Source organism: Lampris incognitus, chromosome 17 (genome assembly GCF_029633865.1).
Source record: "Lampris incognitus isolate fLamInc1 chromosome 17, fLamInc1.hap2, whole genome shotgun sequence".
Classification (NCBI taxonomy): Eukaryota; Metazoa; Chordata; class Actinopteri; order Lampriformes; family Lampridae; genus Lampris; species Lampris incognitus.
Genome location: NC_079227.1, coordinates 296,077 through 323,021, shown reverse-complemented (window position 1 = coordinate 323,021; position 26,945 = coordinate 296,077). Strand labels below are relative to the sequence as shown.

The following is a 26,945-nucleotide window of genomic DNA, read 5'->3' as shown; positions in this document are numbered from 1 at the left end:
TCTAAATCCATAGGCATTAATATGGAGTTGCCCCCCCCCCCTTTGCAGCTATAACAGCTTCCACTCTTCTGGGAATTTTTGCCCATTCATCCAGAAGAGTATTTGTGAGGTCAGGCACTGATGTTGGATGAGAAGACCTGGCTCACAATCGCTGTTCTAGTTCATCCCAAAGGTGTTCGATGGGGTTGAGGTCAGGGCTCTGTGCGGGCCAGTCAAGTTCTTCCACACCAAACTCAACCAACCATGTCTTAATGGACCTTGCTTTGTGTACTGGGGCAGTCATGCTGGAACAGAAAAGGGCCCTCCCCAAACTGTTCCTACAAGGTAGGAAGCATAGAATTGTCCAAAATGTTATTGAGTCAACAGAGCGTTGGCGACTTTTACGCCCTATGTGCCTCAGCACTCGTTGACCCCGCTGTGTGACTTTACGTGGTCTGCCACTTCATGGCTGAGTTGCTGTTGTCCCTAAACACTCCCACTTTTCAATAATACCACTTACAGTTGACAGTGGAATATCTAGCGGGGAAGAAATTTCACGAACTGACTTATTGCAAAGGTGGCATCCTATGACAGTACCACGCTTGAATTCACTGAGCTCTTCAGAATGACCCATTCTTTCACAAATGTATGTAAATGCAGACTGCATGGCTAGCTGCTTGATTTTTATTTTTTTAATAATAAATTTATTTCTAGTTTTTCTCCTTATCTCACCCGATTAACCCAATGGCATATGGCCGGGACTCTTGTCGAATAACTCCCCTGGCTCACGTTTCCACAGGAAGGAGATAGTCGTAACACCAGCTTCCTTCAAACTCGTGTCGGCTGCTCTCGCTATTTTCCACGCTGAAGCCTCGCATTACCCTCAGGCCGCGAAGGAGACGTAGGGAGAATGCTTTCGGTTGCTTGGCTGCAGGCGCCCGGATGGGCTAGAGGGGTCGCTGGAGAATGACTAGTCCCCGAACACTACACTGATCTACATCCACTATCCCTCAGGTAAGGGTGGCCTAATGAATGCCTTACACCGTGGACGCTCTGGCTGTGACTGGTTACGGCGAGTCTGGGATACGAACCTCCCAGCCACATGATGAGCGGATTGCAAGAACGGCGGTTTATTCTGTTCGGCCATCAGAGCGGCTTCGCTGCTTGATTTTATACAGCTGTGGCAACGGGTGTGAATGAAACACCTGAATTCAATGATTAAGAGGTGTGTCCCAATACTTTTGCACATACAGTGTATCTATAGTTCCTAATTACAAACCCCAATTCCAATGAAGTTGGGACGTTGTGTAACTGAAGTCGTACATCAAGCAAGAATGGGAAAGAATTCCACCTGCAAAGCTTCAACAATTAGTGTCCTCAGTTCCCACACGCTTATTGAGTGTTGTTAAAAGGAAAGGTGGTGTAACACAGTGGTAAACATGCCCCTGTCCCAGCTTCTTTGGACCGTGTTGCAGGCATCAAATTCAAAATGAGTGAATATTTGCAAAAAACAAAGTTTATCAGTTTGAACATTAAATATCTTGTCTTTGTAGTGTATTCAATTGAATATAGGTCGAAAAGGATTTGCAAATCATTGTATTCTGTTTTTATTCACGTTTTACACAATGTCCCAACTTCACTGGAATTGGGGTTTGTAGTAAAGTACTGCCTGTATTGTATATAATGCCACTTACTACTACTCCCTGTACTCATGTATGTATGTAGTGCTCCTTTCACAGTATAAGTACTGCCTGTATAGTATAAAGTGGTCCCCATAAACAACATAATTGTATTTCCTGTACGGACAGTTTTTCACTCTAAACTGATAGTCCAGTCAAACACTAGCTTCATGTCAAACACTAGCTGGATGTTTTAACAACCCTTAAGTATTTTTGTACACTCAAACTGACATAACTGTTGGAACAATAGTAATGTGGCAACTACACCATAACTTAACTTACATTTAAATTGTTTGTGAGGACTTATGCAAAATGCTGAGGTGCATGCTGAATTCTGCTTCAAATGTTGACATACACATTCCACAAGTGTCTGCTAAGATGTTGTAGAAGATGTGAAGATATCAGTGTGATGATGGCAAATGACCATTTACTGTTTCTTCCGCTGTTCTCCCCCAGGCCCACTCACCATGTGCAGGACATATTTCTCTGCCTCCTGGGGGCCTGACAGCTGCACTCGACTCGCCATGTCTTGCAAGGAAAGTGTCAGGAAGGTCTACAGAGGCCAGATAACAGAAGAGATGATAACAGAACAGACTGACATGGAAGAACAACATTTAACCAAGGATATGAGAAGGAGCCTACAAGGTATGATGGCTGGGTGCAGAAGGTATAAACAGCAGAAGGTCTCAGACATGTGCATGCGCACATGCACACACACACACACACACACACACACACACACACACACACACCTTTGTTAGCCTCTGGATGTTCTTCTTGTACAGAGAAGAGAGGCACTGTTTGACCAAGCCTGTATTGCTGTCTCGCGTGAAGGTCTCGCTGTGTTTGTTGACCAGGCTGCGCAGCTCCGCTGGGTTGTTGGTGGCATACACCTGGGCTAACTCATGGTATGCATTGCTCAGGGGCTTTGGGCAGAGAATTTGCAGAGAAATATGAATATACGGCAAAGCATATGAAAGGAACAGCTGTGTTTTTGTGGCATGTTTTTTTTTTCTTTCTGAAAAGTCAACGGAGCACATCCGGCCTTTTTCTGCAACTGCTTGGTGTATATTCAAGTTACCAACACTGTACAATGACCAGTGGACATGGAGTAGTTTCACCTGAGCACTTAGGAAAGCTGAATGTCTTGCCCAAGGACAGATCCATAGTAAATGTTGGTGGAAGGGAACGCGTCTGTTCCTTTCTTCCTGGGTGGATTTGAACAAAAGGGCATCCAATTACAAGATCTGGTTATCTAGCCTGGCGGTTTTCAAACCGGTCATCTGGGACCCGGAGCAACGGAAACCCACAACCTCGCATTCTGCTGGTTTCCTTTTTGCCAGGGAGTTTATTACACTTCCCTATTGTGTCAGGCATTCCAGCCAGAGATGGTTTACCTGAATAAGATTCGCCATTTGCCATCTCCTCCACTGTTCCTTCATGTGTGAACATTCCTTACCGCTAATAAGTGTTAACAGCATGTAAAATGAATGGGTGAGATAGAGTAACTTCCTTACCACTAGTAAGTGTTGACAGCATCTACAATGAACGGTTGAGATACAATAACTTCCATACCACTAGTAAGTGTTGACAGTATCTAAAATGAACTGGTGAGATACAATGACATCCTTATCACTAGTAAGTGTTGATGGCATCTACAAACCCCAATTCCAATGAAGTTGTGATGTTGGGTAAAACATGAATAAAAACAGAATACAATGATTTGCAAATCCTTATCGACCTATATTCAATTGAATACACTACAAAGACAAGATATTTAATGTTCAAACTGATTAACTTTATTGTTTTTTGCAAATATTCACTCATTATGAATTTGATGCCCGCAACACGTTCCAAAAAAGCTGGGACAGGGGCAACAAAAGACTGGAACTGGACATCAATAGCTCTGATAACGACTCCAAAGAGGATAAATATCTGAGTTTCATCACTAGCCAGTCAGACTAAATTGGTCTAGTCAGAAAGGCACAAACTGATGAAGCCTCTTGGATGAGAGGCGAAACATCTTCTCGGATATATACCAAGTCCAGTTGCACTTGATTAAATTCCTTTGGATAACCATGACCTGGATGAATGAGAACATTCACAGACAAGACTGGGAAAGTTGAGGAATGCTCAAAAACACCTGTTTGGAACATTCCACAGGTGAACAGGTTAACTGGAAACAGGTGAGTGTCATGATTGGGTATAAAAGGAGCATCCCCAAAAGGCTCAGTCGTTCACAAGCAAGGATGGGGTGAGGTTCACCACTTGGTGAAAAACTGCGTGAGCAAATAGTCCAACAGTTTAAGAACAACGTTTCTCAACGTACAATTGCAAGGAATTTAGGGATTTCATCATCTACAGTCCATAATATCATCAAAAGATTCAGAGAATCCGGAGAAATCTCTGCACGTAAGCGGCAAGGCCGAAAACCAACACTGAATGCCCGTTACCTTCGATCCCTCAGGTGGCACTGCATTAAAAACCGACTTCATTGTGTAAAGGATATGACCACGTGGGCTCAGGAACACTTGGGGAAACCATCGTCAGTTAACACAGTTCGTCGCTACATCTACAAGTGCAAGTTAAAACTCTACCATGCAAAGCCAAAGCCAGATATCAACAACTCCCTAGAAACACCGCCGGCTTCTCTGGGCCGGCGCTCATCTGAGACGGACTGACGCAAAGTGGAAAAGTGTGCTGTGGTCTGAAAAGTCCACATTTCAAATTGTTTTTGGAAACCATGGACGTCGTGTCCTCTGGGCTAAAGAGGAAAAGGACCACCCAGATTGTTATCAGCGCAAAGTTCAAAAGCCAGCATCTGCGATGGTATGGGGGTGTGTTAGTGCCCATGGCATCATGGGTAACTTGCACATCTGTGAAGGCACCATTAATGCTGAAAGGTACATACAGGTTTTGGAGCAACATATGCTGCCATCCAAGCGACGTCTTTTTCAAGGACGTCCCTGCTTATTTCAGCAAGACAATGCCAAGCCACATTCTGTACGTGTTACAAAAGCGTGGCTTCGTAGTAAAAGAGTACGGGTACTGGACTGGCCTGCCTGCAGTCCAGACCTGTCTCCCATTGAACATGTGTGGCGCATTATGAAGCACAAAATACGACAACGGAGACCCCGGACTGTTGAGCAACTGAAGTCGTACGTCAAGCAAGAATGGGAAAGAATTCCACCTACAAAGCTTCAACTATTGGTGTCCTCAGTTCCCAAATGCTTATTGAGTATTGTTAAAAGGAAAGGTGGTGTAACACAGTGGAGAAAATCCCCCTGTCCCAGCTTTTTTGGAATGTGTTGCAGGCATCAAATTCAAAATGAGTGAATGTTTGCAAAAAACAATAAAGTTAATCAGTGTGAACATTAAATATCTTGTCTTTGTAGTGTATTCAATTGAATATAGGTCGAAAAGGATTTCCGAATCATTGTATTCTGTTTTTATTTACGTTTTACACAACGTCCAAACTTCATTGGAATTGGGGTTTGTAACATGAACAGGTGAGATACAATAACTTAATTACCACTAGTAAGTGTTGACAGCATCTAAAATGAACAGGCGAGATACAATAACTTCCTTACTGCGACTAAGTTTTGCCAGTATCTGAAATGAATGGGTGAGATACAATAACTTCCTTACCACTAGTAAGTGTTAACAGCATCTAATGTGAATGGGTGAGATACAATAAGTTCCTTACAACTAGTAAATGTTGACAGCATCTAAAGTGCACGGGTGAGATACGATAACTTCCTTATCACTAATAAGTGTTGACAGCATCTAAAATGAATGTGTGAGGTACAATAACTTCCTTACCACTAGTAAGTGTTGACAGCATCTAAAATGAATGGGTGAGATACAATAACTTCCTTACCATGAATAAGTGTTGACAGCATTTAAAATGAACGACTGAGATACTATAACTCTCTTACTGCTAGTAAGAGTTGACAGCATTTAAACTGAACGAGTGACATACAATAACTTCCTTACCACTAGGAAGTGTTGACAGCATCTAAAATGAATGGGTGAGATACAATAACTTCCTTACCGCTAGTAAGTGTTGACTGCATCTAAAATGAACGGGTGAAATATAATAAGTTCCTTACCACTAGTAAGTGTTAACACCATCTAAAATGAATGGGTGAGATACAATAACTTCCTCACCATTAGTAAGTGTCAACAGCATGTAAAATAAATGGGAGAGATACAATAATTTCCTTACCACTAGTAAGTGTTAACAGCATCTAATGTGAATGGGTGAGATCCAATAAGTTCCTTACCACTAGTAAATGTTGACAGCATCTAAAGTGCACGGGTGAGATACGATAACTTCCTTATCACTAGTAAGTGTTGACAGCATATAAAATGAATGTGTGAGATACTATAACTTCCTCACCATTAGTAAGTGTCAACAGCATGTAAAATAAATGGGAGAGATACAATAATTTCCTTACCACTAGTAAGTGTTAACAGCATCTAATGTGAATGGGTGAGATCCAATAAGTTCCTTACCACTAGTAAATGTTGACAGCATCTAAAGTGCACGGGTGAGATACAATAACTTCCTTATCACTAGTAAGTGTTGACAGCATCTAAAATGAATGGGTGACATACAATAACTTCCTTACCACTAGTAAATGTTGACTGCATCTAAAATGAACGGGTGACATACAATAACTTCCTTACCACTAGTAAGTGTTGACAGCATCTAAAATGAATGGGTGAGGTACAATAACTTCCTTACCACTAGTAAGTGTTGACAGCGTCTAAAATGAATGGGTGAGATACTATAACTTCCTGACCACTAGTTAAGTGTTGACTGCATCTAAAATGAACGGGTGAAAAGGTCCGCGGTGGCGTAGCGGTCTAAGCATCGGCTTGGTGTCGATGCAGTTGCCCACTGGGGACTGGGGTTCGCGCCCCGGTCTCGTCAGATCCGACTATGGCCGGACTCGATGAAGCAGCAATCATTGGCAACGCTGTCTTCGGGAGGGGGGCGGAGTCGGCTTGTGTTCGTCATATGAATGCGTCTCTGTGTGTGTCGGAAAAACAGTGGTTCGGCTTGGATTCGCCTTGTCACGAAAGTGGGGAGGCGCTTTCCTTCGAGACTGCCGGCCGGAGAGATGCAGTTGGCGAACACATGCAATACGAGGGTGGGTGTTTGAATTAAAATAGGGATCAATTGGCCACTAAATTGGGAGAAAAAAGGGAAAAATCAGAAATAAATTTATGAAAAAAAATAAAATGAACGGGTGACATACAATAACTTCCTTACCACTAGTAAGTGTTGACTGCATCTAAAATGAATGGGTGAGATACAATAACTTCCTTACCATGAATAAGTGTTGACAGCACTTAAAATGAACGACTGAGATACTATAACTTCCTTACCACTAGTAAGTGTTGACTGCATCTAAAATGAACGGGTGAGATACAATAACTTCCTTACCACTAGTAAGTGTTGACTGCATCTAAAATGAATGGGTGAGATACAATAACTTCCTTACCATGAATAAGTGTTGACAGCATTTAAAATGAACGACTGAGATACTATAACTTCCTTACCACTAGTAAGTATTGACTGCATCTAAAATGAACGGGTGAAATATTAAGTTCCTTACCACTAGTAAGTGTTAACACCATCTAAAATGAATGGGTGAGATACAATAACTTCCTCACCATTACTAAGTGTCAACAGCATGTAAAATGAACGGGTGAGATACAATAACTTCCTTACCATGAATAAGTGTTGACTGCATCTAAAATGAACGACTGAGATACTATAACTTCCTTACCACTAGTAAGTGTTGACTGCATCTAAAATGAACGGGTGACATACAATAACTTCCTTACCACTGGTAAGTGTTGACTGCATCTAAAATGAATGGGTGAGATACAATAACTTCCTTACCATGAATAAGTGTTGACAGCATTTAAAATGAATGACTGAGATACTATAACTTCCTTACCACTAGTAAGTATTGACTGCATCTAAAATGAACGGGTGAAATATAATAAGTTCCTTACCACTAGTAAGTGTTAACACCATCTAAAATGAATGGGTGAGATACAATAACTTCCTCACCATTACTAAGTGTCAACAGCATGTAAAATGAACGGGTGAGATACTAGTGGTAAGGAAGTTATTGTATCTCACCCGTTCACATTGGATGGTGTTAACACTTACTAGTGGTAAGGAAATTATCGTAAGTGTTAACACCATCCAATGTGAACGGGTGAGATACAATAACTTCCTTACCACTAGTAAGTGTTAACAGCATCTAATGTGAATGGGTGAGATACAATAAGTTCCTTACAACTAGTAAATGTTGACAGCATCTAAAGTGCACGGGTGAGATACGATAACTTCCTTATCACTAATAAGTGTTGACAGCATCTAAAATGAATGTGTGAGGTACAATAACTTCCTTACCACTAGTAAGTGTTGACAGCATCTAAAATGAATGGGTGAGATACAATAACTTCCTTACCATGAATAAGTGTTGACAGCATTTAAAATGAACGACTGAGATACTATAACTCTCTTACTGCTAGTAAGAGTTGACAGCATTTAAACTGAACGAGTGACATACAATAACTTCCTTACCACTAGGAAGTGTTGACAGCATCTAAAATGAATGGGTGAGATACAATAACTTCCTTACCGCTAGTAAGTGTTGACAGCATTTAAAATGAACGACTGAGATACTATAACTTCCTTACCACTAGTAAGCGTTGACTGCATCTAAAATGAACGGGTGAAATATAATAGGTTTCTTACCACTAGTAAGTGTTAACACCATCTAAAATGAATGGGAGAGATACAATAACTTCCTTACCACTAGTAAGTGTTAACAGCATCTAATGTGAATGGGTGAGATCCAATAAGTTCCTTACCACTAGTAAATGTTGACAGCATCTAAAATGCACGGGTGAGATACGATAACTTCCTTATCACAAGTAAGTGTTGACAGCATATAAAATGAATGTGTGAGATACTATAACTTCCTCACCATTAGTAAGTGTCAACAGCATGTAAAATAAATGGGAGAGATACAATAATTTCCTTACCACTAGTAAGTGTTAACAGCATCTAATGTGAATGGGTGAGATCCAATAAGTTCCTTACCACTAGTAAATGTTGACAGCATCTAAAGTGCACGGGTGAGATACAATAACTTCCTTATCACTAGTAAGTGTTGACAGCATCTAAAATGAATGGGTGACATACAATAACTTCCTTACCACTAGTAAATGTTGACTGCATCTAAAATGAACGGGTGACATACAATAACTTCCTTACCACTAGTAAGTGTTGACAGCATCTAAAATGAATGGGTGAGGTACAATAACTTCCTTACCACTAGTAAGTGTTGACAGCGTCTAAAATGAATGGGTGAGATACTATAATTTCCTTACCACTAGTAAGTGTTGACTGCATCTAAAATGAACGGGTGACATACAATAACTTCCTTACCACTATTAAGTGTTGACTGCATCTAAAATGAATGGGTGAGATACAATAACTTCCTTACCATGAATAAGTGTTGACAGCATTTAAAATGAACGACTGAGATACTATGACTTCCTTACCACTAGTAAGTGTTGACTGCATCTAAAATGAACGGGTGACATACAATAACTTCCTTACCACTAGTAAGTGTTGACTGCATCTAAAATGAATGGGTGAGATACAATAACTTCCTTACCACTAGTAAGTGTTGACTGCATCTAAAATGAATGGGTGAGATACAATAACTTCCTTACCATGAATAAGTGTTGACAGCATTTAAAATGAACGACTGAGATACTATAACTTCCTTACCACTAGTAAGTGTTGACTGCATCTAAAATGAACGGGTGACATACAATAACTTCCTTACCACTAGTAAGTGTTGACTGCATCTAAAATGAATGGGTGAGATACAATAACTTCCTTACCATGAATAAGTGTTGACAGCATTTAAAATGAACGACTGAGATACTATAACTTCCTTACCACTAGTAAGTATTGACTGCATCTAAAATGAACGGGTGAAATATAATAAGTTCCTTACCACTAGTAAGTGTTAACACCATCTAAAATGAATGGGTGAGATACAATAACTTCCTCACCATTACTAAGTGTCAACAGCATGTAAAATGAACGGGTGAGATACGATAACTTCCTTACCACTAGTAAGTGTTAACACCATCCAATGTGAACGGGTGAGATACAATAACTTCCTTACCACTAGTAAGTATTGACTGCATCTAAAATGAACAGGTGAAATATAATAAGTTCCTTACCGCTAATAAGTGTTGACAGCATCTAACATGAATGGATGAGATACAATAACTTCCTCACCATTAGTAAGTGTCAACAGCATGTAAAATAAATGGGTCAGATACCATAACTTCCTTACCACTAGTAAGTGTTGACAGTATGTAAAATGTACAGGTGAGATACAATAACTTCCTTACCACTACTAAGTGTTAACAGCATCTAAAATGAACGGATGAGATACAATAACTTCCTTACCACTAGTAAATGTTGACAGCATCTAAAATGAATGGATGAGATACAATTACTTCCTTACCGCTATTAAGTGTTAACAGCATCTAAAGTGAACAGGTGAGATACAATAACTTCCTTCCTGCTTGTAAGTGTTAACAACATCTAAATAAACAGGTGAGATACAATACCTTCCTTACCGCTAATAAGTGTTGACAGCATCTAAAGTGGACGGGCGAGACAGGGCTGAGACACAGCTACATGGCTAAAAACCAACTTTATGCGACTGTCATCTTCTTTTGTTTTTGATTTCCTGGAAGGTGTTATGTCCAAATACTCTCAACTTCCATTAATCAATAAGGACACTCTTGTTTCAACCTGATATATGTTTTTGAAGCTAGGTAACATACTAGCTGAAGCTAAATCATCTGATTAGCCATGTTGGTTGGACAGGGCGCAATCACAATCAACATTTCAAAAACTTGTGTGTGTGTGTGTGTGTAATGTGATGACATCATTCGTAGAATAAGAGAATAAAGTGTAAATTTCTCAAAAATATGTCACGTCAGTCAGATTTGATACATTTCAGTCTAATATGGCCCCAGTCTTTATAGGAAATAGCAAATATAGAAAGATAATTTCCTGAAATGGCTATGGTTCTAATTTTGTGAAATTTGTTTACTGACCCCCCCATCAATTTACACTTGTTGCACTTTTAGTTAACCTACTGGCCATTTCCAGAGTGACATACCTTCATTTTCATTCACAACACCCTTAATGGACACCTGACAGACTAGAAAACTAGCAGTAGTGAGGGTTCTGGAGGACTGGATTGAGAGTCATTGGCCTACCTCTTGGCTGCAGACTAGAAAACCAGCAGTATTGAGGGTCCTGGAGGACTGGATTGAGAGCCACTGGTCTAAACTTTTGGCTGAAGGCAATGTAGTTTGCACCACTTCAATTATCCATTTCTTTTAGTTCAATGTTCATGTATGTGAACGTCATATGGTGTGAATACTATACAGCCATAATCCACTACCCCACAATGTAAACCAAATAAGGCTTTTGTGCATTCTACGCTTGCAACGGTTTTCGGTTTAAAACCGAACCGTACGGTCCGCCCTGTACGGTCCAATCCGCCCTTATGGACCGTGGGTTTTCGGTTTTACAGTTAAAATGTGCGTGAATAGTTGACAGGCGTTTCTTACTGCCGGAGAATGGATTTTTCACTGTGTGCCTGTGTGCAGGCAGGCTGAGACAGCCTGCTGCGGAAAACCTCGCCCCACGAGTCAATATCCAGTCACTGTTAGCCCCCCACCCCCACCCCCCTTGTAACTGGAGCCGACAGTCGAGTTGAAAAGACGGCGGTAGCTCGCAGAAGCAGAAACAAAGTCATGGCGAGTGGAGGAGTAGAGAGAGAAAAGTTTGAAGAAGCACCGTCTTCATACAAATCTGGGGACATTTCGGGTTTGCTGTTGAATACAACGATGAAGGAGACAAAACAGTGGACAGAAATAACACTGTGTGCTGCAAGCATTGCTTGACCCATGTCCCGTACTACGCAAGTGGAAACACTTCCAATATGAGCCAGCATCTCCGCCGGCACCACCCAGATGTCTCGCTCTCTGGAAGCAGGACAGACGCACAGGTAACCGCACCAGTGAACAAAACAACCATCTATCGGGGAGATGCTTTCCAACAAACCTATAGCGCCAACTCAGAGAAACACAAAACAATAACCCATGCAGCCCCCGGGGGTGTTCATTGCTAAAGACATGCAGCCCTTTTCGGTGGTTGGAGATGTGGGCTTTCGTCAGCTAATGCATACGCTCGATCCGCGCTACGTTATTCCCTCCCGAACTTATTTCACCAACAATGTAATTCGAAACCGAACCGAAACTGTGACCCAAAAACCGAGGTACGAACCGAACCGTGGGCTAACTGGACCGTTGCACCCCTAGTGCATTCACAGTTATATCCTGTTATAAATGGATGATGAAATTTAAATCTCAGCAGCTATTGGCTACAATCTCAGGACTATTTGACGTCGTCGGTCCCCACTGTCCCGGAGTTTGTAAAATGGCATTTTCTTACTCTGCACCTTCTGCCTGGAACTCACTGCAAAAGGACCAGAAAATGCCGAACGTGATTCCACTGGGGGACATTAGGAAACTGCCGAACGTGATTCCGCTGGGGGACTTTAGGAAACTGTCGAACGGGATTCCACTGGGGGACTTTAGGAAACTGTCGAACGTGATTCCGCTGGGGGACTTTAGGAAACTCATCAACTTAGCACTTGTATGTGTGCATTTTAGCTTTTAATATTGTTTTGTATTTGTTTATTTTGTAAAACCTTAACGTCTGTGTGGTGCTGCTGTCTTATCAAGACTCTTGAAAACGAGACTCCTTGTCTCAATGAGACCTTCCTGATTATATAAAGGTTAAGTAAAAAAAACTGAAAATCAAAACTGCACAAGTTTAACCATAGTCACCACAGCCAAGTATAATCCATTGAGGGGTGACACTTGCCATCCGTACCTTGATGAACCTTCCTACTATCTGTGACGTGTACTTGGGAAGCTGCTGTACTTTGCCATGCAGGATGAGTGAGACCAGAATGTACTTCTTATAGGCTTCCAACATGATGTGGCTCACTGCCATGGCTGGAGTGGTTATTGCCTGGCAGGAGAAGAGAAGGCAGGCCATATGAAACATTTATCCAGTCACATGTGTATCAGAGATACAGCACAGGCCTAAGTACCCACCATGGTACAGAGACACTGAGGTCAGTATAAAAGTGAATTTCTACACAGGATGCAGCTCTAAGCATACATAACACCAACAAAATTGCTCTAAAATAAACATTATTTTTTTCTCTCGATTATCATTTTTTAGGTATTTTTCCCTTTGACAGTGACCTGCAACCCAACCCCGGAGAGGCGGCTGATGAAGAGATCAGATGAGGTGTTTCCCTTTGAGGGTACAAGTCAGCTATTTCTACTACACATCTGCGTCACACAGTAGGTGTTGTTGATGAGTCCGTACCTGTTCGTAAAAATACAGTGCTCTTTCAAAGTTTTTGAGGCCCGTGTAGATCATGCCGCCATAGTAGTAGTAACATAAAAAGTGCTTTGCATCGTATGCTCCATTTTCCTTGCAGATATCCATCATGTCGAGCTCCAGGAAGGGAAGGGCGGGCTTGAAGCACTTGGCTAACAAGCACAGCTACATGGGAAGAGGCATGGCATGAGGATTAAACCCTGGTTCAGAATGAATGCTGTTGTCCCGATGAGACGAATGTAGATGAATGACTGCATCTCAGCTAGGTACAAACTGTAAATATCATATTCAATAAGTTACAACTTTGGAGGATGAGGGAATTAACTCTTGATTATATATCAACAGAACACTGAGCATAAAAAGCACTGAACAGTAAAAATACAAAGTAAGACACAGGAACTTTCTCCTATCACATGTGTAGTGACGGCTCCCAGTAGAGGCAGCAACTCACCTGACACAAGTCTGCATGAACTGAGGTAAGCTGGTTTGTGTTCATCTGCATTTTGTCTATTGCCTGTTTTAAAATGACGACACCTCTCAGTGGCTGTGAAAGGAAAATGAAGGATGTGTTGAGGGTCTCTTTGCTGCAGGCCTGTATCACAATTCAAAATCCCTTGAAATATTTAGACAGTAAGAGGAAGAAAGGCAACAATACAAGCACACTATGCAGTGTGGTGTTGGGAGTGAGATGACTCATTTGTGCTCTCTAATGTCAAACAGTGAAAGAAAAAGAAAGGCATTGTGGCTACAGAGCCACTCTGCACACACTACTGTTCATGCAGCACAGTAGTTTGCTGGAGCTGCACTCCAAAGCCAAAGACATGGGATAAATCAGCTCTTTAGCCTTCATCAGCAACTGAAGCACTACAGCAGAGTGTCTGGATGCATGCTCAGTAATCCAGGTAAGAAATCACAGAAGGTTGAATCAGTTCATCTGGACGTTTACTGACAGATACGTTTCATCTGAAGACATCACTTGAGTGATGAAACGTTTCTCTCATTAACGTGTCCAGATGAACTGATTCACCTTCTGTGATATAGCAAAGAGTTTGTTCAGTTAATGTGATGCTAAAGGAATTAGAGCATTCATATCACCATTGAAGGTATTACATTCACACAAACATGTATAGCCAGTCCATACATTTCACTGCTTATTACATGCTGGGTGAGCAGCTGCTGCACTCTGGCTTTTTTCCATTCTCTTTGTGACAGGAAGAATTGTTTGGAAAATACTAGTTTTGCTCTAGGTTTCAGTATGAGCTAGTTCGTTGAGAGACAGCAGAGTTCTGCACCACAGTGTTAATGTGAGTACACTGTATAAAGCTGCAGAGCGTGGTCTACCCTGCTGAGGACAGAGATGCAGGCTACATACACAATGTTAATGTGAGTACACTGTATAAAGCTGCAGAATGTGGTCTGCCCTGCTGAGGACAGAGCGATGCAGGCTACATACACAACGGGGGGCTTCTATAATGGCTACCTACCACTGCACATAAAGTGTTTAAAGATGTGAACATTTGCTCTGGATTATTCATTCTTACCTGTTTCCGCTCTACAAGGGCATTTGCCAACTGGTGGCAGAGACCAGCAACTTGGAGAGAAGAGAAAGAAAAGGATTAACCAAGCTTTTAAAAGCAGTAGCCTATGGCAAACAGGAACTATGATTTGTGATTACCCTTATTAGAAATTCCAAGGCCATACATTCATGGTAATAGATTTAGCTGATAAATACAATAAGATGCATTTACATTAATCAGGCTAAATCAAGCTAGCCTGATTAAGATAACAGTCTCAATAAGACATGAACATGTCAACCTTTTTTTTTCTATTAACCTAGCCTGAGAAAACTCTTAAGTACAGTCTCAGTAAGCACATTTCAATACAAACATGAAGAATTTCCACATTAGTTGTGCTATTTGGTATGACGGGATGTGGAAGCAGGGCAGGCTAAGCTAACTGCTAGCCCACGCAGATCGGCAGTTCTGATAACACTGAGGGTGGTCTGACAGAATGTGGAAGTGAGGCAGACTAAGCCTACAGAACCAAACATCTAATGTTATCAAAAATGTGACCACACATCATCCAAAGTGTTGGTCATCAAAACTGTCAACAAGGTGTCCAATTCCAATTAATATGTCACCTATTGGTAGCTCTAAAGTTCTGCCTACTACTGGTCACTTCCACAAGATGCTTACATTTGGTTTCATAAATATCAGATCACTGTCTACAAAAGCCTTACTGATAAATCATCTGATTTTTGAACATAGTTTTGATATGATTGGGTTATGTGAAACGTGGCTGAAACCAAATGTTTTCCTTCCCTTAAATCAGTGGTACTCAACATTGTCCTACTCAGGAGCCACAACTACTCAGGAGACATATATTTATTTATTTTTTGCAAGAGCCACAATCCAAAAACGTCCCTTTCCTCCCTGAAACCATTATGCAATTAACAAGAAGGATAACAGTAATGGGTTATTAAGGAATGAAAAGCATGATGTATAGTGCAATAACTGTAATTTATTATTATCAATGCAACCACAAGTGCCATTACTGGCAGTGTTTCAACAGTATCAATAAGCAATCATTACTAAATGATTTCCAAGTGCTGATCATCACAGTCCATAACAGCAGGTAACACACAACACATTTCTGATCATCACAGTCCATGGCAACATAACACACAACACACTGCTGATCATCACAGTCCATAACAACATAACGCACAGTCCACTGCTGATCATCCCAGTCCATAACAGCATAACACCCAGCACATTTGCTGATCATCCCAGCCCATAACAGCATAACACACAGCACATTGCTGATCATCACAGTCTGTAACAACATAACACACAGCACATTGCTGATCATCACAGCCCATAACAGCATAACACACAGCACATTGCTGATCATCACAGTCCATAACAACATAACACACAGCACATTGCTGATCATCACAGTCCATAACAACATAACACACAACACACTGCTGATCATCACAGTCCATAACAGCATAACACACATTACTGATCACCACAGTCCATAACAGCATAACACACAGCACATTGCTCATCATCACAGTCCATAACAGCATAACACACAGTCCATAACAGCAGGTAGTCTGCCTCCTTTCTCTGTGATGTTCCCCTTTCCCTGTCTTGTCTCCCCCCGGAAGGGAAAGAGGTAACAGATTTTCAGTTCTACTGTAGCCTACATTAGTATTTCAGACTAGAAGGGGTTGTCAGAAGAGCAACACTGAACTTACTTTACTCAGTGCGATTTCTGACACGCCTTCTGCCGCACAAGGGACTTGTAGTCGGGCTCTGCCCGGGAAACGGCAATCCGAAGGGCCTCTGTTGTGTGCCGCAGACTCAATGTTTCGGTAGCGATATTTTATTTTTGACAGTGCAGAGAATGCTGCTTCACACCGGTATGTGGACAGAAACATTGAGATGATGCATCTTGCAAGTCTGGATATGTTTGGAAGATGCCCCACCAATTTCCAAAAGTCCACGACAACTTCAATCTGAAACTGATGCTAAGTTCATCCGAGCCCTTTACCTTCACAAACTCCATTTGAAGTTGCACAGGTCCAAGCTGATTGCTTATTTGCTTCATTTCATCGACCTCAATCAGGAATGGGTTTTTCAAAAGTGAAAAACAGTGCCTTGATCCTTGAAGTCTCAGAATCTTGATTTGTAGTTTTGCTTGAACTCAGTTAGCACATCACAGAATTGTGGCTGACAGGACGGGGCAGCATCCGCATACAGCTTCACTTTCTACACGGAGGGGAAGAAGCAGTAATCAGAACTGCAGACACTTTGTTCAAGTACATCCAATTTGTCAGAAAATCCTCTGACAGCCGTGTAGAGCTCATACACGGTCTTGTTTCTTCCCTGCATCTTGACATTAAGTTCGTTCAAGTGTTGTGCAATGTCCCACAGGAAAGCAGCAGAAAGCACCCACTCCTTGTCATCGAAAAAGGAAAATCGGGAAGTCTCCCCTTGGCCGACAATAAAGGCTTTCAGTGGTTTCATTACATTACATTACAGTCATTTAGCCGACGCTTTTATCCAAAGCGACTTACAATAAGTCCATTTAACATAGGAAATCAGGAGAACTACTAGTCATCAGAGGTCATAAGTGCATCTTCTCTCTAAACAAGCATCTAAGAGCAAAACCAATGCTAAAGTAAAAGCATGAGAAAGATACATATGTTTTTTTATAAAGTAGTGAATACAATAAATGCTAAGAGCAAGTAACAGGGTAGTAGTTCTTGAAGAGGTGAGTTTTCAACCTGCGCCGAAAGATGGGCAGCGACTCCGCTGTCCTGACATCAGTGGGGAGTTCATTCCACCACTGTGGGGCCAGGACAGAAAAGAGCCATGACTGGAACGATCGGTAGCAGGGGCCTCCGAGCGACAGGGCAACCAGGCGTCCCGAGGCAGCAGAGTGAAGTGGTCGGGCGGGGGTGTAGGGCTTGACCATGGCCTGGAGATAGGAAGGAGCTGTTCCTTTCACTGCTCTGTAGGTTAGCACCAGAGTCTTAAACTGGATGCGAGCAGCTACTGGGAGCCAGTGTAGGGACATGAGAAGGGGAGTTGTGTGGGAGAACTTAGGGCGGTTGAACACCAGACGAGCTGCATCTTTCTGAACAAGCACCATAAGTCTGATGGCTGACGCAGGGGTGCCAGCAAGGAGGGAGTTGCCATAGTCCAGCCGGGAGATGACCAGAGCCTGGATGAGCACCTGTGCCATCTCGTAGGTGAGGATGGGCGAATCCTCCTGATGTTATAGAGGAATTTGCAGGAGTGAGCAATCACTGCAACGTTTGCAGCAAACGACAGTTGGTCGTCCAGGATCACAGCCATATTCCTCGCAGTCCGAGTTGGCGTCACCACGGTATTGTCAATGGTGATGGCCAGGTCTCGGTGCGGGCAGCCTTTCCCCAAGAGGAACATCAGCTCTGCCTTGTCCAGCTTGAGCTTCAGGTGGTGTGTCGCCATCCACTCCGAGATGCCAGTGAAGCATGCAGCAATGCGTGTCTCTACTTGTGTGTGTCAGACGGAGGGAAGGACAAGATCAGCTGGGTGTCATCGGCATAACAATGGTAAGAGAAGTCATGCGAGCGAATAACAGAACCCAGGGATGTCGTGTACAGGCAGAACAGGAGAGGACCCAGAACTGAACCATGTGGAATGCCTGTAGTCAGTCTGCGAGGCTCCGATGCAGATCCCCTCCATGTCATCTGGTAGGAGCGACTCGTCAGGTAGGATGCAAACATTGAGAGTGTAGAGCCTGTGACACCCAGCCCCTCGAGGGTAGAGAGGAGGATCTGGTGGTTCACTGTGCCGAACGCAGCTGACAGGTCCAGGAGTATCAGGACAGAGGAGAGAGAGTTTGCTCTTGCAGAGTACAGCGATTCTGTCACTGCGAGGAGGGCCATCTCTGTCGAGTGACCCTCCTTGAACCCAAACTGGTTGGGGTCTAGGAGATTGTTCTGATGGAGGTACAAAGAAAGTTGGTTAAAGACAGCATGTTCGAGAGTTTTGGATAGAAGGGGTAGAAGGGAAACCGGTCTGTAGTTTTTGACGTCAGAGGGGTTAAGTGATGGTTTCTTGAGAAGGGGAGTGACTCTAGCAGTCTTGAAGGCAGATGGAAAGCATCTTGCCTGGAGGAAGGTGTTGATGAAGTGTGTTAGAAAGGGAAGGAGTTCAGGTGCTATAGACTGAAGAAGAGGGGAGGGGACCGGGTCAAGGCAGCATGTGGTGGGGCGGCTGGATGTGATGAGGTTGAGGACCTCGTCGAGGAAGAGGGGAGCGAGGTGGGTTAGGGTAGGACGTGGAGAGGTGAGGGAGGGTGCAGAGGGTGGGCTAGTGCAAGGAGCACTCACCAGGAGGTGAGAAAAGAAGGATCTGATCTCATTTACCTTCTTGTCAAAGAAGTTAGTGAAGTCATCAGGGAGGAGGGAGGAAGTAGGAGGAGGAGGTGGGGGTTGAAGAAATATAGAGAAGGTTTCAAAGAGTTTCTCAGGATTAGAGGCAGATGATTGGATTTTAGAGTGATAGAAAGGAGGAGAAAGTGGAAAGAAGAGATTGGAAATTTGATGAATTACTGGCCTTTCCGGTTAATGTTGGCACAGATGCAATTGCCACTCGCCACATTGGTCCCTCCACTGTAGCTGCATTTGGCCAGCAGCTGCCTGAAGTCTTGGCTCCTTTCACTATAGAGACTGACTGTTGAAAATTTCACTAGTGACTTAAATATGGCCCTCTCTAGTCTCCTCAATTCACTTGCACCTCTCATTACCAGAACTAGGCAACTACAGAGGCCTACACCCTGCTTTAACGATGAGACACATGCTCTTATGCAGGCCTGCAGGAGACTGGAATGTAAATGGCAAGTATCAAAATTGGAAGTTTTTTTACCTATCGTGGCATGAGTGTTTACTGTAATACAAGTGTGCTTTATCTGCTGCAAAAACAGCGTATCTCTCTCACTTAATATTAATAAACATAACCCCATATTTCTCTTTGACACTGTTTCTAAACTTACTGAAAAGCAGCTGTCTATTAGCTGCTCACCATTCACAACCCATGAGTTTCTAGAATTTTTCTGCAATAAGGTTGATGAGATCTTAGTTCTTCATCTCCAGCTACTCCTGCAGGTCCTGTCTTACCAAATTCATATCTATACAATGAGTCACTGACAATCCCAGTTATTACAGATTTTGAGACTTTGACTAAGCTGTTGACTACAATGACTACATGTCATGTTTCATGACATGTAGTCATTATCTCCTTCAGGCAGTAGCCTGGAGGGGATTATGCGTTTGGTCGTGTGTGTCCGTGTGTCAGTCCGCAGCTAATCTCGCAAACTACTGGACCTATCATCCTAATTTTTTTTTTTGTTGTTGCACATTTATGACTGTATGATGACGAACCTCTCATGGTTGTGTTGTTTAAAAACGTTTGTTCTTGCCATCGCCATTCCCTCTCCCCATTCACTCTCTAGCTCACTCGACCAACACTGCTTTCTGTCGCTGCCCAATCTGAGTCAACCATGTGCACATGCAACTCATATCTACGGTTGAGTCAGACCAGGCAGTGGTAGAATCAAAACCAAAACATTATGTATTCAGGTATGAGTCTTGAAAGTAAACGAGAAGTTGATGGTATTTCGCAGGCCAGCATAACATTCACTGCTGAGCTCAGCACAGGAGAAAAGGAGGAACACTGGATGAACCAAAAATAATTCACCTTATTCAATTCACCGCCACGCAGAAATGCCAGTCTCCAACGTTAAAACTCTGCTATAAAAATAAGATTTCAAGAGAAGGATTAATCACAGTCTACTACTACTTTCAGCTGCTCCCATTAGGGGTCGCCACAGCGGATCATCCGTTTCCATCTCTTCCTGTCCTCTGCATCTTCCTCTGTCACACCAGCCACCTGCATGTCCTCCCTCACCACATCCATAAACCTCCTCTTTGGCCTTCCTCTTTTCCTCTTGCCTGGCAGCTCCATATTCAGCATCCTTCTCCCAATATACCCAGCATCTCTCCTCCACACATGTCCAAGCCATCTCAATCTTGCCTCTTTTGCTTTGTTTCCAAACCATCCAACCTGAGCTGTCCCTCTAATATACTCGTTCCTAATCCTGTCCTTCTTCATCACTCCCAATTAAACTCTTATCATCTTCAACTCTGCCACCTCCAGCTCTGCCTCCTGTCTTTTTATCAGTGCCACTGTCTCCAAACCATATAACATAGCTGGTCTCACAATCATCTTGTAGACCTTCCCTTTAACTCTAGCTGGTACCCTTCTGTCACAAATCACTCCTGACACTCTTCTCCACCCACTCCACCCTGCCTGCTCGCTCTTCTTCACCTCTCTTCTGCACTCCCTGTTACTTTGAACAGTTGACCCCAAGTATTTAAACTCATGCCTTCGTCACCTCTACTCCTTGCATCCTCACCATTTCACTGTCTTCCCTCTCATTCACACATATGTATTCCGTCTTGCTCCTACTGACTTTCATTCCTCTTCTCTCCAGTGCATACCTCCATCTTTCCAGGCTCTCCTCATCAACCTACTTCTTACGCTCGCTACAGATCACAATGTCATCTGCAAACATCATAGTCCACCACGGAGACTCCCGCCTGATCTTTTCCGTCAACCTGTCCCTCACCACTGCAAACAAGAAAGGGCTCAGAGCCAATCCGTGATGTAATCCCACCTCCCAACTTGAACCCATCTGTCATTCCAACCGCACACCTCACCACTGTCACACTATCCTTATACAGTAGTGATCAAAAAGGCATGTATATGTTAGGGTTAATACTCCTGTCTGTGCCCCTGACCAAGGCAATAGGAAGAAATAGAAAGAAATAGATGGAGTTGGTCCCCACATTCTGCATGGCTGCTGCCCACTGCTCCTACCTACACAGGTAGGAAGGGTTAAATGCAGAGAGTGAATTTAATTGTATGTATGCATGTACAAATGACGGTGTATTTTATTCTATATCCTGCACCACTCCTGCATACTTCTCTGCCACTCCCAACTTTCTCATACAATACCACATCTCCTCTCTCAGCACCCTGTCATATGCTTTCTCTAAATCAGTGGTTCTCAAACTTTTTCTGTCATGCCCCCAACCCAAGCAAAATGGTGACAAAATGGGCCAGGTTTAATTTTATTCAAATAACATCAAGACCATGAAAATTCCTTTCACTTTTCTTTCAGTAATTTCTGTTGTGCAAATAACAAACACAAGTTCCACTTCAACTTTATCAAACCTCTTTTTGTGACATTTTTCACTAGATTGCTCCATCAGTCTGTGTGCTTTTTCAAAAAAAGAGAAAAACGAAATACGTTTTAAAAATCACTTTGCTGGAACAATAATAATAAAGTTCAACCTGTGCAAAAAGAACAAATGCAGATATTTGGGAAAAACAATGAGCAAGTCAGCTTGTGAGAACTCAAGTCTTATCACTGCATTAGTGTTGCAATAAGCCTGTTTTGTACTGCACATCTTTTCAAAACAGGGTTGCAGGCTTGATACTGCCACTCTCAAGTCATGCTCCATGTTGAGCTTAGCTCTATACTTTGTTTTAAGTGAGGCAGCAGCAGAAAAGCCCATCTCATAGAGATAGGATGTGGCGAAGGGAAACAGAATGCCCACATCCTTCTGTCCTATGAGTGGATACTGCCCCACCACACCAAGCCAGAATTCACTCAGTGTCTGAGCTGTAAAACTCAGCCTCAGGGTGGAGTCAGGTGTCATCTTGATGAACTGGTCCTCTTCAGCAGAGCTGAAATCAGCAGGTGATGCTGCATTGAATGGTTCTGCCAGCCAGTCATACTGAGCACTGTTTGGGAAGTATTTTTGAAAGAATTCTTAGGGAAGAGATGTGCTCCTTAAGACATGAAATCACTGTGGTGGCTCCCGAATCACTGGTTTCAACAAATTCACTCAGATTCTCAAAGAAATCTGGATTTCCTTGATCAAGTCGCCTGCCCCACATCTCAAGCTTTCGAGTGAATGCACTGATCTTGTCTGCCAGCTGAGGAAGGTGCTTGTCTCTGCCTTGAAGCTGAAGATTTAATTCATTCAGCTTTCCAAATATATCACTGAGCTCGGCCAGTTTCATCAGAAATTGTTCATCACTAAACTTGCTTGCAACTTTATGCATACACTCCTCCCCCAGAAACACCCGAATTTTCTCTCTGAGCTCAAAGACTCGTGACAATACTTTACCTCGCGACAGCCACCAAGCCTCACTGTGAAACAACATGGCTGAATGTTCAGCTCCCATCTCCTCACAAAATGCAGCGAACAGACGTGCTCTCAGGGGTCTTGTGTTTTTTTTTCTTCAGATTTTCCCCCCTTTTTCTCCCCAATTGTATCCGGCCAATTACCCCACTCTTCTGAGCCATCCTGGTCTCTGCTCCACCCCTGCTGCCGATCTGGGGACGGCTGCACACTACCACATGCCTCCTCCGATACATGTGGAGTCGCCAGCCGCTTTTTTTCAGCTGATAGTGAGGAGTTTCACCAGGGGGACGTAGCACGTGGGAGGATCACGCCATTCCCCCCAGTTCCCCTCCCCCCCATACAGGTGCCCCAACCAACCAGAGGAGGCACTAATGCAGTGACCAGGACACATACCCACATCCAGCTTCTCATCCGCAGACACGGCCGATTGTGTCTGTAGGGACGCCTGACAAAGCCGGAGGTAACACAGGGATTCGAACCAGCGATCCCCGTGTTGGTAGGCAACAGAATAGACTGCCACGCTACCCGGACGCCCCTCAGGGGTCTTGTTCTGATGAAATGGACCACGCCAACAACATGGGTCAAAACCTGGTTTAGGTCAGGGCTGATCTGTCTTGATGCTAGCGCTTCTCTGTGTATGACAGTGTGTCCAATGCACATTTGCCGAGACCCTCTTGATCAGTGCCTGCAATCCCTTCGTTTTCCTTGCCATGGTCTGTGCACCATCTGTGCAAATGCCTGCACACACAGTTCTCCCATTTCAGCCCATGTTGTGTCAGATACCAGTCCAGAAGGAGGCTGCACACATCCACAGACTGACAGGCAAAACGTTTTTATTAGCTAGACTTTTTTTAAATTGAGCATTGCAATTTTTTTTTCTCCATATATCCTGTTCAATCGACTTCGGCTCTGTGCAATATAATGTCAGGAAAAACACCAGTTTTTCTGTGCATGTATGCATGTATTTCCCTTCTTCCAGTAGGCGAAAAAGGGGGTGGTTTGTTGCCAAGTTCAAATACCGGGGAACGTGAGATACATTTGTTTGGCGGAGATCTGCACGCTGCTGCGTGCACTCCTCTAATTTTTTCTTAAGACTGATTTGCATCCAACACAGCTGGAAGTTCCAACAAGTTCAAAGGTGACTCATCATTGGACAAGACTATTCAAAATTTAATACTTCATACTTTTTCTGTAAAGAATATGTTGTTGTCAGACAAAACCACATATCTGCAAATTTGGCAATTTTCTTTTTATTACGTAAACCCAATTTATATGTACCCCTTTAAAGTTTGTGAATGCAGCAATGTTCCTGACACGGAAAGTGTTTTACAAAGCCTGTGAAAATGTAATGTTTGGTTAATAAGGGTGAAACAGTAATGACTCTTTAAATATAAAGTTAGCTTCTCTGCAGGTATGTACTTTTTACCTGACAGTGATGATGATTACCAGAGTGAAACGGACTACTTGTAAGCGTGGTGGAAAGGAACGCTGTGAACATTTTTTGAAGACATCTCTCCCCACATGACAAAATACCTACACCTCATCACCCCCAAAACGAACTCAAATTTGTTCATCCTCACATTGTTATGCTGTTCAAGGCAAAGATGTTTTTTAACAAAACTGTATGTCATGTGAGATTTGTTCAGTTATAACTTACAAGTGTCTGTTGCATATCTGATGTGCTCCCCGTTGCAGGTGCTAATGAAGAGCTGGACTTGCGAGAAGAGGGTCTCAAAATCTGGGATGTTTGGCATGGAGAACTTCACAAATCTGAAGGGGAGGTGTAAAAAAACAAAAACAAAAAAAAACACTTAACTTTAACTTGTTTTTCAGTGAAGGGGAGGCATACAGTCTAACAAGAAAAGTAAAGCGATACCCATGGATCAACAGTTGGTCTTGCTTAGTAGTAAGAGTGAAGTACATGTCAAGAAAAATAAACAAAGTCCTGACCTGTTCAGCCCAACATTACAATTATTACTGGCTATTAACGTGAAAAAAACATCTCTCTGTTTATTTGTTTATTTATTTATTTATTATTTGACAATAATAATTCCCCAAGACCTTGAGGCTACCTCTTTGTCACAAAGGGATAGCTTTACATTATAATACTCCATATGTCTATAATTCCTGACAAAATGTGGAAAAGTGAAATATAGAAATTAATCATGTCCATTCTTTTTCAACCAAAAAACACTGGCCATGGCATTCCCCCATTGCACAGAAAGCATTCCAAACAATTACCTCAAATGTATTTAACTAGCAGAATGTTATACCAAGTTCTACCCTTGGTTGAGAATAATCACAATACCTCCAGCAGACATCCAAGAAAGCATAAAAGAGCATTCAACTGACAAAAATAACAACAGAAAGCTACTTTATTTGACATTGTATTCTTACAATGAATGTGTTCTCTGCATTTAACCCATCCTATTTTACAGGAGCAGTGGGTGGCTGCAGCACCCAGGGACCAAATCCAGCTCTTCTTTCCATTGCCTTGCTCAGGGGCACAGGCAGGAGTATTAACCTAACATGCATGTCTTTTTGATGGTGGGAGGAAACCGGAGCACCCAGAGGAAACCCATGCAGACACGGAGAGAACATACGAACTCTACACAGAAAGGACCTGGAATGGCCTGGGGTTCGAACCCAGGACCTTCTTGCTGTGAGGCACCAGTGCTAACCACTGGACTACCATACCGCCAAATTGAAAGCCAATTCTTAAAGCATGGCCCAGGTATGGAGGAAAGTGATCACAGGAGGGAAAGTATTATGTGGGTTGTAGAGAACAGCAAATAAGAAGAGAAAGCTTTCACAGCAGCAGAAAAGTCAATGTTCCACCGACTTGACTATGGACCAAAGATGAGTCCAGGGATCTAATTGGCATTCTTGGCAAATACAGCTTTGCATACAGCAGACATGGGTTACTCACAGCACAGCCAGCACACCCAGGGAGTGCTCCTGGATGTCCAAGGCCCCAAGCACAGTGTCCAGATGGGACAGATTTTTGGCCAGTAGCTCTCCACTCTTGTTGATCAACTCACACAGCTGAGTCATCTGGCCTAAGGGCAGAAGAACAGCAACAAAACCACTCTTGACCTTCATGGCTAAAGAAACAGACTTTCAGAGGAAAGCTTAAATATTTAGGGCTCAAAGTCAAAGTTTTTCAATGTGCAGCAAAAGGCAGGTAAAGTTGTAATGTTAAGTATATTCAGACAGGGATTTATGTGTAAATTCTTATATAAATTATTCCATAGTCATGGCAGGTTTTCCTTTTGTAATGTTCTCACCATTTACAGAGTAAACGTGAACACAAACTCACTATATATGTGGTTTCTCACCCAAACAGATTTTTTTTCCTTTCTCTCAAACATGTGACTGCAGTTAGTTAGACCTGTAGTTACCTTAGTCAACCAATAGCCATTTGTTGTTGTTGTTGGTGTTGTTTTGGCCTCTATAAATAAACTTGAAACAAAAGTAAGTGTGCTCTTGAGAATGTTGACCTTTTAGGTGACCAATTAAGTAAAATATAGACAGTGTTCTCACTTATGAATGTGGAATCATTTGAATCATCTGTGTGGAACAAACCGACTTATAAATTGTGTATCGTAAGAATATCATCTTGGTGTGACTTAAAACGGTAAAATAATTCGGCCGGTCAAGTGTCTTGTTAAGGCCCTGCACACATTAGGAAGGAGGCAACGCATATGGCTTGACAGACGGAAATTCAAACCAGTCGCATTCTCTCATTTCTACGGCTATCGGCCAATCGTTCTACGGCCATCGTTTGTGATGGGGTGGGACTTCCGGTAAGTGGTCCCTATCTTAAAAACAAAAAGTAGAATTATGACATTTGATTCCATCAACTATGAAGCCCCGTCCTATTCCTGACGTTCCCGTATACAACACATTCTTTGGGAATATTAAGAGAAGTCTCGCTGCTTCAGAAAGT

The 26,945-nt window shown here is 42.7% G+C and overlaps 1 protein-coding gene across 1 annotated transcript in view; it reads right to left on the bottom strand.

Moving 5' to 3' along the window:
• The window catches only part of cops3 (COP9 signalosome subunit 3), a 32,807-nt gene that overhangs the window by 5,505 nt on the left and 357 nt on the right, over window positions 1-26,945 (bottom strand). Inside the window, exons 2-9 of the mRNA XM_056297039.1 lie at window positions 25,926-26,055; window positions 24,654-24,766; window positions 14,760-14,809; window positions 13,670-13,762; window positions 13,204-13,383; window positions 12,697-12,837; window positions 2,411-2,584; window positions 2,125-2,211 (exon numbers count right to left, since the gene is read on the bottom strand). Coding sequence (XP_056153014.1) covers window positions 2,125-2,211; window positions 2,411-2,584; window positions 12,697-12,837; window positions 13,204-13,383; window positions 13,670-13,762; window positions 14,760-14,809; window positions 24,654-24,766; window positions 25,926-26,055 — 968 coding nt within the window. The remainder of the gene's footprint in view (window positions 1-2,124; window positions 2,212-2,410; window positions 2,585-12,696; window positions 12,838-13,203; window positions 13,384-13,669; window positions 13,763-14,759; window positions 14,810-24,653; window positions 24,767-25,925; window positions 26,056-26,945) is intronic.